The following is a 16,604-nucleotide window of genomic DNA, read 5'->3' on the forward strand; positions in this document are numbered from 1 at the left end:
ATCAGGGACATGGAGCAGTTTGCCAAAGAAGAATGGTCTAAAATTCCAGCAGAACATTGTAAGAAACTAATTGATGGTTACCGGAAGCGGTTGGTCGCAGTTATTTTGGCTAAAGGTTGTGCAACCAAGTATTAGGCTGAGGGTGCCAAACCTTTTGTCTGGCCCATTTTTGGAGTTTTGTGTGAAATGATCAATGTTTTGCTTTTTGCTTCATTCTCTTTTGTGTTTTTTTCATTTAAGACAAATTAAATGAAGATAATAATGCCAAATAATTTGTGTTTGCAATCATTTTCAGGAAGAAACTGAGTATTGTCTGACAGAATTGCAAGGGTGTCAATACTTTTGGCCATGACTGTAACAGTCCTAATGTTGTGGGTACAATAGCCGCAAGCAACCAGCGAAGAAGCCTCCAAATGTACAAAAAAAATACACTGCAAGCTTCAATTCAAAGGAAATCAGTGAAAAAGTGGACTTTTTTTTACACAGATACAGATTTGTTGATTTCCATTGGAGTGCTGCCTCCAATCTATTTTTCCTATATTCACTGAAGACAGATAAAACCTGTGACCTGAGAATATTGAGACTGAATTGTCCTTCCAGCAGGAGAAAAAAGTGAATTTCATCAAAACAATATGCTATAAAGTTTCTTAATTTCATGTGTTCTACTGATTTATGGGAAAAAAAATTAAAACAATCGTAACTTACTTTTTTTTCATTTGTTTGTTTAAATTATTTTCCCTTAATCAAAAAATGCTTCATAACCTTAATGGGAAGGTGCCATCAAAATTTTTTTTTCCAGCGGTTGAAAACATGTAAAGAATTAATGTTTAAATTTTCTTAAAAATTATTATAATTTGTTTATAATTTAGTAAAATATGAAAAATAATTTTAAAAGGTTTGGCATTTCCACTTTTAACCCCTTACCGGCATCGGACGTACTATACCGTCCGATGCCGGCTCCCCTGCTTTGATGCAGGGCTCCGCGGTGAGCCCGCACCAAAGCCGGGACATGTCAGCTGTTTTGAACAGCTGACATGTGCCCGTAATAGGCGCGGGCAGAATCGCGATCTGCCCGCACCTATTAACTAGTTAAATGCCGCTGTCAAACGCAGACAGCGGCATTTAACTACCGCTTCCGGCCTGGCGGCCGGAAATGACGTCATCGCCGACCCCCAGTCACATGATCGGGGGTCGGCGATGCTTGTGAATGGTAACCATAGAGGTTCTTGAGACCTCTATGGTTACTGATTGCCCGTCGCTGTGAGCGCCACCCTGTGGTCGGCGCTCACAGCACACGTGCAATTCTGCTACATAGCAGCGATCAGCAGATCGCTGCTATGTAGCAGAGCCGATCGTGCTATGCCTGCTTCTAGCCTCTCATGGAGGCTATTGAAGCAGGGCAAAAGTTAAAAAAAAAAGTTTAAAAAAAATGTGAAAAAAATAAAACAAACATAAAAGTTTAAATCACCCCCCTTTCGCCCCAATCAAAATAAATCAATAAAAAAAATATCAAATCTACGCATATTTGGTATCGCCGCGCTCAGAATCGCCCGATCTATCAATTAAAAAAAAGTATTAACGTGATCGCTAAACAGCGTAGCGGGAAAAAAATTTGAAACGCCAGAATTACGTTTTTTTGGTCGCCGCGACATTGCATTAAAATGCAATAACGGGCGATCAAAAGAACGTATCTGCACCGAAATGCTATAATTAAAAACGTCATCTCGGCACGCAAAAAATAAGCCCTCAACCGACCCCAGATGATGAAAAATGGAGACGCTACGAGTATCGGAAAATGGCGCAACTTTTTTTTTTTTTAGCTAAGTTTGGAATTTTTTTTCACCACTTACATAAAAAATAACCTAGTCATGTTTGGTGTCTATGAACTCGTACTGACCTGGAGAATCATAATGGCAGGTCAGTTTTAGCATTTAGTGAACCTAGCAAAAAAGCCAAACAAAAAACCAATGTGGGATTGCACTTTTTTTGCAATTTCACCGCACTTGGAATTTTTTTCCCGTTTTGTAGTACACGACATGCTAAAACCAATGATGTTGTTCAAAAGTACAACTTGTCCCGCAAAAAATAAGCCCTCACATGGCCAAATTGACGGAAAAATAAAAAAGTTATGGCTCTGGGAAGGAGGGGAGCGAAAAACGAACACGGAAAAACGAAAAATCCCCTGGTCATGAAGGGGTTAAACACTATGGGGAGCAGCTAATGAAATTTGACAAAAACCTAGTGTACAACTAGCTTACATTACTACACTGCAGTAATTATGGGCAGAGTCTGCTGACATGGCTGTGAACACAGTGAGAAGCCGTTTTGTTAGTGACTGCAAAGTTATACTGACAAGTAGACAGTCACTGAGGAGGGTAGGCAGGTAAGGATTCTAGGAGATATATGGTGGAGGGAGCAGGGTGACAGCAGCACAGAGTATTTCAGGAGAGCAGTGTGCTGGTCTATGGGGGGGCACCCTGTTCGGTGCGCGGAGCAGCCAGGGATTGTACATAGAGCGCTATCTTTCATACACATGGATGGACCGTCTGCTTGTCTGCTCCACAGAAATCAAGGAAACATTTCTGTGGATTGATGGCCTGTTCTGATCCAGACTTTGGATGCAAAGACCTCATTCCCCTCCTCAGATCCTGTCTTTTCCATCCTGTCCTGGCGATGAGTGAAAGTGAGGCGACAGGCGCAGTTGGAGTGATGCTGGGGTGAAATATAGCCATATAGTAACGATAAAAATGAGACGCCTCTCTTCAGCTGCCTCACCAGCCTTCCCCTGACTGCACCTAACTGGAGGTCATGCTGCCCCCTCTATTACCCCAGACCCGCGTGCAGGTGCTCAGCAAGAACCACCCTAGAATGGGTCCCCTTTCTGAAGATAATACTGCCATAGTGTTCTCACATAATACCGCCATGTAGATCACACATAATACTGTCCTATAGTTCTCACATAATACCATCATATAGATCGCAAATAATGACACCATAGTGTTCTCACATAATACTGCCATATAAATCAGACATAATACCGCCATATAGATCACACATAATACCTCCATATACTTCACACATAAAACCGCCATATAGATCACACGTAATACCGCCGTATACTTCACACGTAATACCGCCATATAGATCACACATAACAGGGGGGAGAGGAGTGCATAGGAGAGGACAAGATACACGGCCCAGCAGTTAGTATCACACATAGGAGGATTAGATACACAGCTCAGCAGTCAGTTTCAGACTGGATAGTATTAGATACTCAGCTCAGTCAGTATCACACAGGATAGGATTAGATACACGGCTCAGCAGTCAGGATCACACAGGGGAGGATTAAATACACGTCTCAGCAAAGTATCACACAGGAGAAGATTAGATACACGGCTCAGCACACAGTATCCCACAGGAGAGGATTAGATGCACGTCTCAGCACAGTATCACACAGGGTAGGATTAGATACACAGCTCAGTCAGTATCACACAGGTAGGATTAAATACACGGCTAAGCATACAGTAACACAGAGAATAGGATTAGATACACGGCTCAGCACACAGTATCCCACAGGAGAGGATTAGAGACAAGTCTCAGCACAGTATCACACAGGGTAGGATTAGATACACGACTCAGCAGACAGTATAACACAGGGTAGGATTAGATACATGGCTCAGCAGAAAGCATCACACAGGAGAGGATTAGATACATAGCTCAGTCAGTATCACACAGGGTTGGATTAGATACACGGCTCAGCATACAGTAACACACAGGAGAGGATTAGATACACGGCTCAGCACATAGTATCCCACAGGAGAGGATTAGATACACATCTCAGCACAGTATCACACAGGGTAGGATTAGATACACGGCTCAGCAGACAGCATCAAGCAGGAGAGGATTAGATACACGGCTCTGTCAGCATCAAAAAGGATAGGATTAGATTACCTCTCTCCCTCCCCCGCCGATATTACTTCACTGCTGCCAATGCTGCTTCTTTCTCCCTCCTGTGCCGTCCTTGGTCTCCTCCTCCTATAACAGCAGGGCTCTCAAGTGGAGCTCACAGATGCGTTGTGAGCTCCAGAAAGAAGTTGCCAATCTCCTGCTTCTGCTGTGATGTGGATGGTCCACCGGGCGTGGCCAGATCACAGCAGGGAGAAGCTCAATGTAAAGTATAGGGTCAGATGCCGACCGCAAATGTCTATGCCCTAGGCAGCTGTATTTGTAGAGTGTAAGTGTCATGCAGCTACACTTACACTCCTGCAAAGTAAAATGGAGGCACTCAGTGGCTGAAAAAATAGTTAATAATAAAAAAAATGTTAAAGTTAAAAAAATGTAAATTTGTATTAAAAATAATTGTTTATATAAGCAATCATTTTTTATACAAAGAATAAAATGCGGCATCTTCCCTTTAATACCATAGTGGCAGAGCCAATTTGATACTTAATGACCAAGCCAATTAATTCTGACCACTGTCAATTTATGAAGTTATAGCTCTGGAACGCTTCAACATTCTGAGATTGTTTATTCATGACATATTGTACTTCATGTTAGTTGTAAAAAGATTTAACCCCTTTACCCCCGGAGCTTTTTTCTGTCTTGCGCTTTTGTTTTTCGCTCCCCTTCTTCCCAAAGCCATAACTTTTTAATTTTTCTATTAAAATGGTCATGTGAGGGCTTGTTTATTGCAGGACGAGTTGTTCTCCAGGTCAATATGAGTTCATAGACACCAAACATATCTAGGTTCTTTCTTATCCAAGTGGTGAAAATAAATTCACAACTTTGAAAAAAAAAAAGTTGCGCCATTTTCCGATACTCGGGTTAGTTGGGGGCTTATTTTTTGCTTGTCGGGCTGACGTTTTTAATGGGACCATTTTGGTGCAGATACGATCTTTTGATCGCCCGTTATTGCATTGTAATGCAATGTCATGACAGCCAAAAAAATTTAATTTTGGCGTTTTGACTTTTTTCACACTATGCCGTTTAACAATCAGGTTAAACCTTTTTTTATTGATAGGTCGGGCAATTATGAACTCGATGATACCAAATATGTGTAGGCTTGATTTTATTTTTATTGTTTTATTTTGAATAGTGCAAAAGGGGGGTGATTTGAACTTTTATATTTTTTTTTTTTTTTTATATTTTTAAAAACATTTTATCTTACTTTTGCCATCCTTCAATAGTCTAGGAGACTAGAAGTTGGCACAGCTCGATCGGCTCTGCTACATAGAGGCGATGGTCAGATCGCCTTTATGTAGTAGAATTGCTGACTTATTATGACTGCCGACCACTGGGTGGCACTCACAGCAATCCATCAGTGACAACCATTGTGGTCTCCAGGAGACCTCGGGTTGTCATGCCAACACACCGGTGACCTGCAATCATGTGACGCAGGTCACCGGGGTGCATATTTCCTGCTCAATTGCTGGAAGAGCAATTTAAATGCCGCTGTCAAAAATGTTCTATTGTTGCCGGGTGCCAACTGTCAGATCTCTGCAGGCACACTGCGCATGCTCCTGACATTTTATTCAAAGAAGAGATGCTGATGGCCAGAGGACAGGACCGAGGCATGCACAAGGGTCCAGAGACACTGGAGGTACTGGGGGGCTCATGGGACCCCATTTCTCTCTCTTATGATGTGCCAGATCATATCAGAGGAAAGAGAAATTAAATGGGAAATTGGACTTTTTTTGTGGTCACTATTATTCCATGAATAACGGTGATCGCAACACTGGGGTCGGTAAAAACTAACCCGGATCATGTTCTCTGGGGTCTCTGCTACCCTCGTTAGCCGAGGCTCAAGAGAATTTCCGATGCTGTGGGGCACTACAGCTTGATTTCACAGCACCATTAAAAAGCGGCGCTGAGGAATAAGTACCCTTAACTGGCGCCATTAAAAGGCGTATCGGCGATTGTTAAGGGGTTAAAATACTACATTGATAAGTAGCTACGTGAAGTTTCACACTTGGAAAGGAAGAAGGTGCAACAGCATGCAGTATAGTCAAGGGGTGAACAATAGATGTGTCCTTCTTTAAAAGATGAAAACAATAAATAAATAACACTATCTGTGACCTTTCAAATGGTGTAAGGAATTTTTTTTGGGGGGTTTCGCTTTTTTGAATTTGCCGGGACTTGCGAATTTCAAGAAATTCTACTGTAAGTTGATTCGCAGTATCACAATCCATTCATCTCTAGCTAAGCATATCTATTTTATCAGAAATCTGCCCTATTAAAGTCTATTTATACTGTATAATACATGTCCAAAAGCTTTTTAACTGTATACAGCTAAATATTTCTAAAAACACGGTGATAACTAAACCTTATAAAGTTGAGTGAGTAGAATAAAATAATCAATGGTCTAAAATGTATTGGACTGGAAGATGTAAAATAATATATAATAAAAATAATAATATAATAATGCAACGTATATGCAGAGATCAGCTCTGAGCTCTAGTGTGTGCATGTCAGCTATCCTGAGGACCTTGGCCTCTGCATCTGTTGTTTGTATGTCAAAGCCTAAGAGGAGTTGTCAAACTGTATCTATATGTGGATTGCTTAGGTTACCCGTAACTAAGACAAAATATATTTAAGATGTACCATGAGGTAATGTAAAGGGTGGTAATGTAAAGAGCCAATGTAAGTTTGCAAAATGTTAGGCTTTACTAATATGGTATGCGCTATGAATATGGTACCAGGTAGATCACCTTATGTGGTTAAGAGGTAGGAAAAGATAGTAACCAATGGAAGTCTATGGGTCAAAAGAGTATATAAGGGTAGACCCAGCACCAGTAGGGGGCAGACTTTCTCATTCCATGAGAATACTCCACATGGACCATATCATGCCTCAAAGACATACGTAAGACCTATGCTTAATTTTTCTCTGATAATATAATACTTGATTTGTGTGCTATGGACTTATAAACTGACTTTTTCTTCAATTTTGTAATGAATTTTTGAATGGACATTAAATAAGACTTGTTTTATCCACACAATTCAATTTTGCTTATTTTTCCTATTCTCATCGTATTACTTACAAAAATAAGGAACGGTTACTTTTTCTAACATTTTGGCGAGCCTTAAGCCAGATCTGATTTTTTTGTGCTTTTGTGGAATTCCACCCCTTGTACAGGGGGGAAGGGAAGTTTTGCTAAACACCTGTTGTTCAAGGCGCAGAAATTCCACTATATCACGTCAGAAGAGTCAGAAGGGCCTACAGAGGAGTGAGGATTCGTGTCTCCAGAAAGCTGCACGTCTCATCCAGTCGGCAGATCAGTGAAAAGACACAGAGGACCATACATTGACGGTCGGATCATTCCAGGAGGAAAAAGATATTCCTTAGGTGAGAAAATGGAGTTTATTCATGAATATTCTAAGAAAAGTAATATACAGTTTAAGTTTGTTCATAGCCATACAGATTCACAATTATGGTCTAGTTTGTATAGTCAATGTGAAACAGAGAATCTTAAAATTGATAAAAAGTTTTTTTCAGTAAAAAAGTTACAAAGGAAGCTTCAAAATGTCATGCATATGGTCCGAGTATACAATAATTTAGTTTTTGAGAAAACTGACACACAGACACATGAGATATGTACTGTCACACAAGACACTGGTCATACTGACACACAAGGTGACACACACGAATCTGACAAGGATTACTTTGATTGTCCAAATTGTTTAATATTGTCAGAACATATTGAACAATTGGAAGATCAGATTGATGTTCGAACAGAATTATTATCCAAATTGAGACAAGATATAAAAAAGGCTTCTGTTCTTACACGATCAAAAGAATATGAGGACAATGCCACTGCATCATTTGTCCCTGATACACAAGATTTGGATGAAACGGTAGATATTCAGGCAGAAGAATTACAACGGAAAAAATTCCATGACAGAGCAGCACGCATTAATATGAAAATACACGATCAGTTAATGAAAATTGTAAAAGACATTCCAAACTTCAATGACAAGATGGATGCCTTTTATAATGCAGACATTTTTGAATCGAATACTGACAAATACAATCTTAATGATGAACAAAAAAATAAGATATTCAAAGTTTGGTTACCCTCACATATGGGAAAAAGGTTACAGACCACACCCAGATTGAATGAGGAGCATGAGCAGATTCATAGTACTAGAGAAGACAGACTTAGGCAATTAAATTTATTCTTTACGGGAGAGTCTACCCCGACAGCTGAAATATTGGAATCATTACGTACTAATATTAATGAGGATCCATTTGCATTTTTGGTAAAATTTGAGCAGGCCTATAGAATGGTGATGGAAATTGGGCCTAATCAGGAGCCAACATCCATGATCAGATTTTTTGTAAAAAAGTTCAAATATTTGGATCCTGCCTCAGAGCAGATGGCTAGTACTCAGCCATCATTGCAAGAAGCAACAGTTTTTATCGACAGAGTAAGGAGATCCATGAAACAAAATCAGGTGAAAGCCAAAATAGCGGTAGTCCATGAGAAAGAAGATAGCCAGTTGAAACCTAGACCTACAGTAACCTTCCAGAGCAGAGATTATGTAGATTATAGAGGTAGAAATACTACACAAAGGAACAATATCCATTGTTATTTCTGTGGTATACCTGGACACTTAAAGTGGCAATGCAGAAAATTCCTGAGAGCAGAATCAGAGTCAGGTACACAAGGGACAGAAAAACTTGGAAGGGAAAACGGACTCATGCCAAAACTATCCACTAGGCCTTCTGCACCTCCATTACAATCAAATGCACCCACTCACACTGACAACAGACAAACGCAGTCACCGTATGCACCATTAATCAGACAGATCAGAGAGATGACAGTGAAGGAGACGGAGTCCAGAAATAGAACTCCAAGTGCTTTTAAAAAGGACATTGGACTTCTCCCATCTCCTCCATCTTTCTGACAATCACAGACAATTCCTACACCTCATCCATTGGAATTTGTGGCTCGAGTGACATTAGATGATTGTGGGAGACCTTTTATCAAAGTAAAACTAGCAGGACAGACTGTTGTATTTCTGATTGATACAGGAGCCCAGTTAAGCGTAACAAATCTTGATTTGAAGTTACAACCAGATTCACCAGTTTGTACAATTGTTGGTTTTAGTGGAAAAGGTGGAACTAAAGCAACCTTAGTTACGGATGTGACATTGGAAATATCTAGTTCTTTCAAAACAACAATTGACATTTGGTATTGTCGTGATTCTGAAAATATACTTGGCACAGATTTTATGCAGAAATTTGGATGGGTTGTTGATCTAGGGAATCAAGTGATCTGGAAAGATTCTAATGGTTGTAAACCTGTAGTCATTGATCCTAGTGATTATAGCCATGTTGGAAGTATTTGCTTAAATGATGTTGTGTCAGCAGAACACCTGTGGCCTGAAACTGGTGGTGATGAGGTATTGACAGAAATTGTACAGCTTTTTCCTTCTCTTTGGGCTCAGTTCAGGAATGAAGTGGGTTTGATGAAAAATGTCATTGTAAATGTCGAGGGAAAAGATGCACCCCCTCAGCGTCAGTATAAATTGCCTCCAGAATCAATTGAGTCTATGTCAAAGATCATACAGGAATTGTTAAAACAAGGTGTCATCCGAAAGGCTAATTCTGTCAGTAACAATCCTTTGTGGTGTGTCTTGAAATCTGATGGTTCTTATCGAATGATATTGGATTTGCGGATGTTTAACAAACATACTCCCAATGTAGCACCCATTGTTGCAGATACTCATGACATGATGTCAAGGCTGAATGCAAAGGCCAAATATTTCTCGGTACTAGACATCAGTAATGGTTTTTTCAGCATACCTCTTGAAAAGAGTTGTCAGTATAAGTTTGCATTTACTTTCTTGGATGAGCAATATTTGTTCTGCAGGCTACCTCAAGGGGCGCATTTGTCACCCAGTGTGTTCCATCAGGCATTGGCAAAGGTATTATCTAAATTTTCGAGACCTGATTGTATTTTGCAGTATGTGGATGATATCCTATTGTCTACTGAGGACAAAGAGTCACATGTTTCACTTCTGAAAGAATTGTTTGAGCTGCTGCATGATGCAGGATTGAAATTGAACACTAAAAAGGTCAAATTGATGCAGACTGAGGTCAGATTTTTAGGAGTGTTGTTGAGTCCAGGAAAAAGACAGCCACTGCAGGAAAGAATAGAGGCAATTGCTTCTCTACCAGTTCCAACATCACACAAAGCAGTGAGACATTTTTTGGGTCTTATAAACTTTTCAAGGGATTTCATTGAAAATTTTGCAGACAAGGCCAGGCCTTTGTACGATCTTCTAAAAGGTGAAAATAGTGATTACTTTGGTCCCTGGGGTGATGAACAACAAACCTCATTTGAACAATTGAAAATGAATTTACAAACTGCACCTGCTTTGTCCACAGTAGATCCTTCGGCTCCATTTGCTTTGCAAGTGCACACATCAGAGACTTCTGTGTCTGCTGTGCTGCTACAGTTGCAGGGAGAAGAGTGGAGAATTTTGGGCTACTTTTCTAAACTTCTCTCACCTGTTGAAAGAGGTTTTGAGACATGTGCAAGACACCTGGTAGGTGTGTACTTTGCAGTCAAAGCAACTGAACACATTGTTGGGTTCAACAAAATCACTTTGCAAACTCCTCATTCTACACTAAAACTTCTCTTTGAGAATAATATCCCAGGTGTGTCACATCAGAGATTTGCTCATTGGTTATTGTCATTGTCTCCCAAACAAATTGAGGTAGATTATAAAGCCAAATATGTTCTTCCTCAACTGATGCAATATGAAGGACAAACTCATGATTGTTTACAGTCTTTTCAGGATCCTAGTCCATCGCTTTTCAGGAGGAAGGCAGAGGTAACTGATGAACCAATTTTTGTGGATGGTTCTAGATTCTATGCAGATGGACACTACTATTCAGGATATGCCATTTTTTATCCCAAAAGAGAACAGGTTGTAAAACACAAATTACCAAGTCATTTTTCAGCTCAAAGGGCAGAGCTAGAAGCAGTAAAAATGGTGCTACAGCTGAACGAAGCTGACGATCGGTGTCCCATTGTAATCTACAGTGATAGCTCTTATGTTGTTAGATCACTGACAGATTATCTGCCAGTTTGGGAAAAAAGAGGCTATGTAGATTCTTCTAATAAGACTCTTGTACATAGTGACACACTGAAAACAATCTTTGAGATAGCATCAAAAACCCCTAATGGTTTTGCTATTGTTAAAGTTCCTGCCCATAAAAAATCTGATGACGAATTATCTGTTGGAAATGCCACCGCAGATAGGTTAGCCAAAGAGGCAGCCCTGACAGGAGAAGAAGTGTTTCAATCCGAACTTCTCGAGGTTAGAGCAGTTCAAAGAACAGACACGCATATCCCTTCTTTTGCGGAAGAACAAGAAAAAGACAAATCTCTTGTTGCTTCCCGGGTTGATCCAAAACCTCCCTTTGTTTGTGAAAACGGGGTTTTGTGTCATGACTTAAACGGGGAGTTGCGTCCTGTTGTACCAAAACATCTACAGGCCGAGTTTACAAAATATAATCATGAAAGCTTGGGTCATTTGGGTCAGCAGAAATTGTTAGACATTCTCAGAGAGAAATTTTACTGGGAAAAGATGGAAGAGACAGTACAAGGTGTTGTTCAATCATGTCTCATTTGTGCCCAAATTAATCCAAGACCAAAAGGACAGAAACCGCCATTACTTCGAACCGCACCTGCAGATGGTCCATGGTCTACACTACAAATTGACTACATTGGTCCGCTACCATCAGGTAAAAATGGTCTCAGGTATGCATTGGTGGTAGTAGATGTTTTTTCTAAATGGGTTGAAATTTTACCTGTCAGAAAAGATGATGCTTTGTCTACAGCTAGAGCATTAGTTAACCATGTCTTTTGTACTTGGGGGATCCCAAGAATGATCTCCTCCGATAGAGGAAGTCACTTTACAGGAAAAATCATGCAAGCCGTTTGTACTATTCTAGGGGTACAACAACAGTTCCATGTACCCTACCATCCACAGTCTGCTGGTATTGTGGAAAGGATGAATAGAACAATAAAATCCAGAATTGCCAAGATGCTATTGGACAAAGGCAATACTTGGGTTGATGCCGTACCTTTTGTATTGTTGAGTGTGAGAGGAACAACTTCTTCCACAACTCAGTTTACTCCTTTTGAACTAATGACAGGAAGAAAAATGCCATTGATTTTTCCACATGAACCATTTTTGTCCACACCTCAAAAAGATGCTGTTGCAAGGTCCAAATGGTTGCAATTGTTGCAGGAAAATTTGAAAACAATTCTTCCACATGCTGCATCAAGAATGCAGAAAATGGAGCCACCATATGAGTCCAAATTCAAAAAAGGGGCTCAGGTGATGATCAAAACTTTCAGGAAGAATGGACCTTGGGAAAGTAACTGGGAAGGTCCCTTTGAGATTATTGAAACCATGGGACGAGTTATGATTCTTGTCCAACGAGCATCTAATGCGGTCAAAAATACCCGCAGACAACAAAAAGTGTGGGTACATGTTGATCAATGCAAATTGTATATTGCAAAATAATGATACTGCATTTCTTTTAGGAAGAAATGGATTCCAATAAGAGTTGGAATACGAAACACCATGACCTTGATGGAAGGGAATCAACACCAATCCTTCAGGAGAAGACGACATTTCCCAAGAAAAGCTACTATCTGATGGGAATCACATTTCTGCTGCTATGTACTATTTCAACGGTGATCTACGCAGAAGATATCTTGCATCGTGGAACCAACATTAGTGAAGTGAATGAATCTTTTGAAAGAACTTTACATTCGAGGAAACCAAGAGGATCGAGTCTACAAAACTTAATAGACGAAGACATACCGGACAATTCAGTAGATATTACCGGAAACATTTGCATGGGTTATGGTGCAAAATGCTGTATTGAGCTACACTTCATACACGACACTGACATAATATTACATGTTACCACAGGACCTAAGACTGGGTTTATACAGTTACAAGGAGATTATGTACACAATAATAAGACAGGCACATGGGAATGTAACCCTACAGATGTGTTATTCTGGAATATAGAGATAAAGGGTGAAGAAAAAGCTGTGTGGTCAGGTGATATTACAAATGATATGATCGCAAAAGGGAAGTTTGGAACATCCAAAACAGATATTTGGTTAAAGACACAACTTTTTGGGAAAATTTTAGATCCTTCATTACTTTCTATTACAGAGGGAGATGAAGATTGGGTAAAAACATGGAACTTTCAGATAACTAGAGAACCAGTACAAGTACAGGTATCTGTAATTTTTACAGTAACAAATACTATAGTTCCAGAAGTGAGGGTTACACCACAAACAGTACACAGTCAAGAAAATATGTCTCCTTTGTCATTAAAATGCAACACAAGGTTAGAGTTACCTTCGGAATCTCTGTTAACATGGACCAAAGATAGATTATTTTTGGGAAGTTTTTCAAATGGTCCAACAAATGTTATACACAGAGGTCAATCCGGTAATGTGAGATGGTTGAATAAGAATTTTATTTTTTCTGTAGATAATCCATCTCCTAAGGATTCTGGACTATACCAATGTTGCGTTTTAACGAAAAATAATTACAAACAATGTAAAGATGTAAATGTGAATATATGGTCAGCAGTAGATAATGTATGCACACAGACAAGATTTCAACCATCTACTCCTTTCCAAATTAACCAATTCCAATCTAAACCTCTATTACGAGAAGGAGTGTTTGTGACTATGATATGGACTTTTAACATGTCTAATTGGAAAATCTCTTCTAGATATCCCCAGTGTCAATCACATCTCATTAACATGGAAATGGGAATAGAACAATGGTTTGGGAAAAGAACCCCAGCACAAGTTAGAAGTAAGAGGGGAGTGTTAGAAGGTATTTTGGGGGGATTAGGAACAGTAGGAAGTCTAATTAACACTATGGACATACATACACTTAAATCAGATTTGGAAAATGTGGGATATATTGGCGGTAAAGGAATAAAGATTCAGAAAAGTTTGAATCAAGTCCTTGAGAAGATGGTTCTGAACACTGCTACTGTATTGGGATCTTCCGTGTCACATCTACAGGATGCTACTTTAGCATTGATAGAAAGTGAACAGGAATCTCAAGTGGCCAAAACATGTCTAGAAATTCAGATTGAATATTCCACCAATCTGAAAATGATTGCACAAGCATTACAAAGTGGAATTACACCTTTAGGACTAATGAGGAATTTGCCTACAGAATATAATTTTGCGTTAAATCATACAGATTTGTGGGTAAATAAGTGGTTAGGATGTGAACAGGACATTTGTGTAGGAACATCACTGATTCCAGTGTCGGGAAGAGAAGAAACCCTGGTTCCTATAGCTGTTCTGGGAATTCCTGTTAGTCGTACACAATTGCTATATTATCAATTACAGTACATAGATTTTGCATTTGACGGTACAAACACTGAACAAGTAGACATTTCCTCATGCTTAAATTTTGTTTCTAAGGTAATGTGTTTACCTGGACAGGATAAAGTCATTTACCATTCATGTTTCCATAATCATACCTCATGTCATGCCAGAGTTGAGAATGTACACACGATCCATGACTTGGTGACACCAGTAAGCACTAATAAGATTTGTTTCCAAGTTATGTCAGGAAAAGAAGTTGTTTCTGCTTTCTTTTCATCTTGTGTACATACTGAAAATCTGACAATAGGTTTATATTGTATTGAGGGAAATGTGAAAACTCTCTCAAAGAAGGAAGGAAGTGTTAATATTACGTCAATAGGTTCAAGGAATCTAAAAATCCTTCCAATACAGTTCAATTTGTCTCAAATAAATAATTTTCCTTGGAATATGTGGACAAATGAGATAAAGAAAGATAAGGGTTTGTTAAATTTGTTAACAAAACAGCTAAAAGAAGCTGAAATTGTATTCAGACATGAGCAAGGGAATCTAAATGATATTGAACATGAATGGACGAGTATGTCAGGCTCATCTTGGTGGAAAAATTTAGGAAAATCAGTAAATAGTTGGTCACAGTCTTCAGCGAAAATGGCAGTAGGAAATGTATTATCTAATCCGATTGTTATTATATTTATTATAGTTTTGCTGTGTATCATATATCAAATAATTATTATGTGTAAAATTAAGAATATTTACAAAAAGATAAAGATAGAAATGAAAAAGGAGGATGATATTTTGAGAGAAATGCTAAAAAGAAAAATATAATCTTTGATTTAATTTTATTTTAGACTCCAAAATTTAGATGACATTCAAAGCAGATGTTGATACAAGGTTTTCAGAATAAAGAATGAATGTGATACGAATGGTGAGAGAAAGAGTTTAGGATTGATTATGATATTTCTCAAATCATAATCAGGGGGGAATGTAAAATAATATATAATAAAAATAATAATATAATAATGCAACGTATATGCAGAGATCAGCTCTGAGCTCTAGTGTGTGCATGTCAGCTATCCTGAGGACCTTGGCCTCTGCATCTGTTGTTTGTATGTCAAAGCCTAAGAGGAGTTGTCAAACTGTATCTATATGTGGATTGCTTAGGTTACCCGTAACTAAGACAAAATATATTTAAGATGTACCATGAGGTAATGTAAAGGGTGGTAATGTAAAGAGCCAATGTAAGTTTGCAAAATGTTAGGCTTTACTAATATGGTATGCGCTATGAATATGGTACCAGGTAGATCACCTTATGTGGTTAAGAGGTAGGAAAAGATAGTAACCAATGGAAGTCTATGGGTCAAAAGAGTATATAAGGGTAGACCCAGCACCAGTAGGGGGCAGACTTTCTCATTCCATGAGAATACTCCACATGGACCATATCATGCCTCAAAGACATACGTAAGACCTATGCTTAATTTTTCTCTGATAATATAATACTTGATTTGTGTGCTATGGACTTATAAACTGACTTTTTCTTCAATTTTGTAATGAATTTTTGAATGGACATTAAATAAGACTTGTTTTATCCACACAATTCAATTTTGCTTATTTTTCCTATTCTCATCGTATTACTTACAAAAATAAGGAACGGTTACTTTTTCTAACAGAAGATATCACATAAGTTTTTGTGTTCTCTGCATTTTCCACTGTAATGTGTATCTATGTTTTTATTTATGCATCTCAACAGAATCCAGATTTATTTTGATGAATCAAAACCATGAATTCACGAGAATATCTACAAATGTTTTTTGTGCGGATAAGAGACTGTGGTAGGTATAATCTTTAGAAAATATTATACACTAAAACAATAGGCTCAAACACTACAAATGTGCATCACAGTAAAAGACATAACATTAGAATATTTGTTCCATTGTATTTCAAGATTTAATCTAAGCAATATGAGTTGATTGTTAGATTACAAAAGTTTACTTTATGTCTCTGCCTGACACATGTGGGATTAGGTACACAAGAACTCAAAATTTATGACCCTCAACAAAACTACCGTCCTTTATAAATTTACATGAAGCCTTATGTCAACCCCGCACTGTTCCATCTTAACATTCTTGGAAAAAAAATATTTCAGAATGCTTCTGGCTATTGACATTTGATTGTCACTGGATGTAGACCACCATGAATACAGTTTGTCTATGT

General features: G+C 38.7%; 1 protein-coding gene across 1 annotated transcript; it reads left to right on the forward strand.

The window, feature by feature from the left end:
- Window positions 1–6,389: 6,389 nt before the first annotated feature.
- On the forward strand, window positions 6,390–16,019 carry LOC138642647 (uncharacterized). Its single transcript, XM_069730948.1, has 2 exons — window positions 6,390–7,342; window positions 12,564–16,019. Exon 2 carries the CDS (start codon window positions 12,570–12,572, stop codon window positions 15,216–15,218), a length of 2,649 nt encoding a protein of 882 aa, XP_069587049.1. The 5' UTR covers window positions 6,390–7,342; window positions 12,564–12,569; the 3' UTR covers window positions 15,219–16,019.
- Window positions 16,020–16,604: the final 585 nt, after the last annotated feature.

This window comes from Ranitomeya imitator, chromosome 6 (genome assembly GCF_032444005.1).
Source record: "Ranitomeya imitator isolate aRanImi1 chromosome 6, aRanImi1.pri, whole genome shotgun sequence".
Classification (NCBI taxonomy): domain Eukaryota; kingdom Metazoa; phylum Chordata; class Amphibia; order Anura; family Dendrobatidae; genus Ranitomeya; species Ranitomeya imitator.

Excerpts from the sequence above, each read along its gene's own strand:
- LOC138642647 (XM_069730948.1), top strand. The coding sequence starts at position 12,570 with ATGGATTCCAATAAGAGTTGGAATACGAAACACCATGACCTTGATGGA.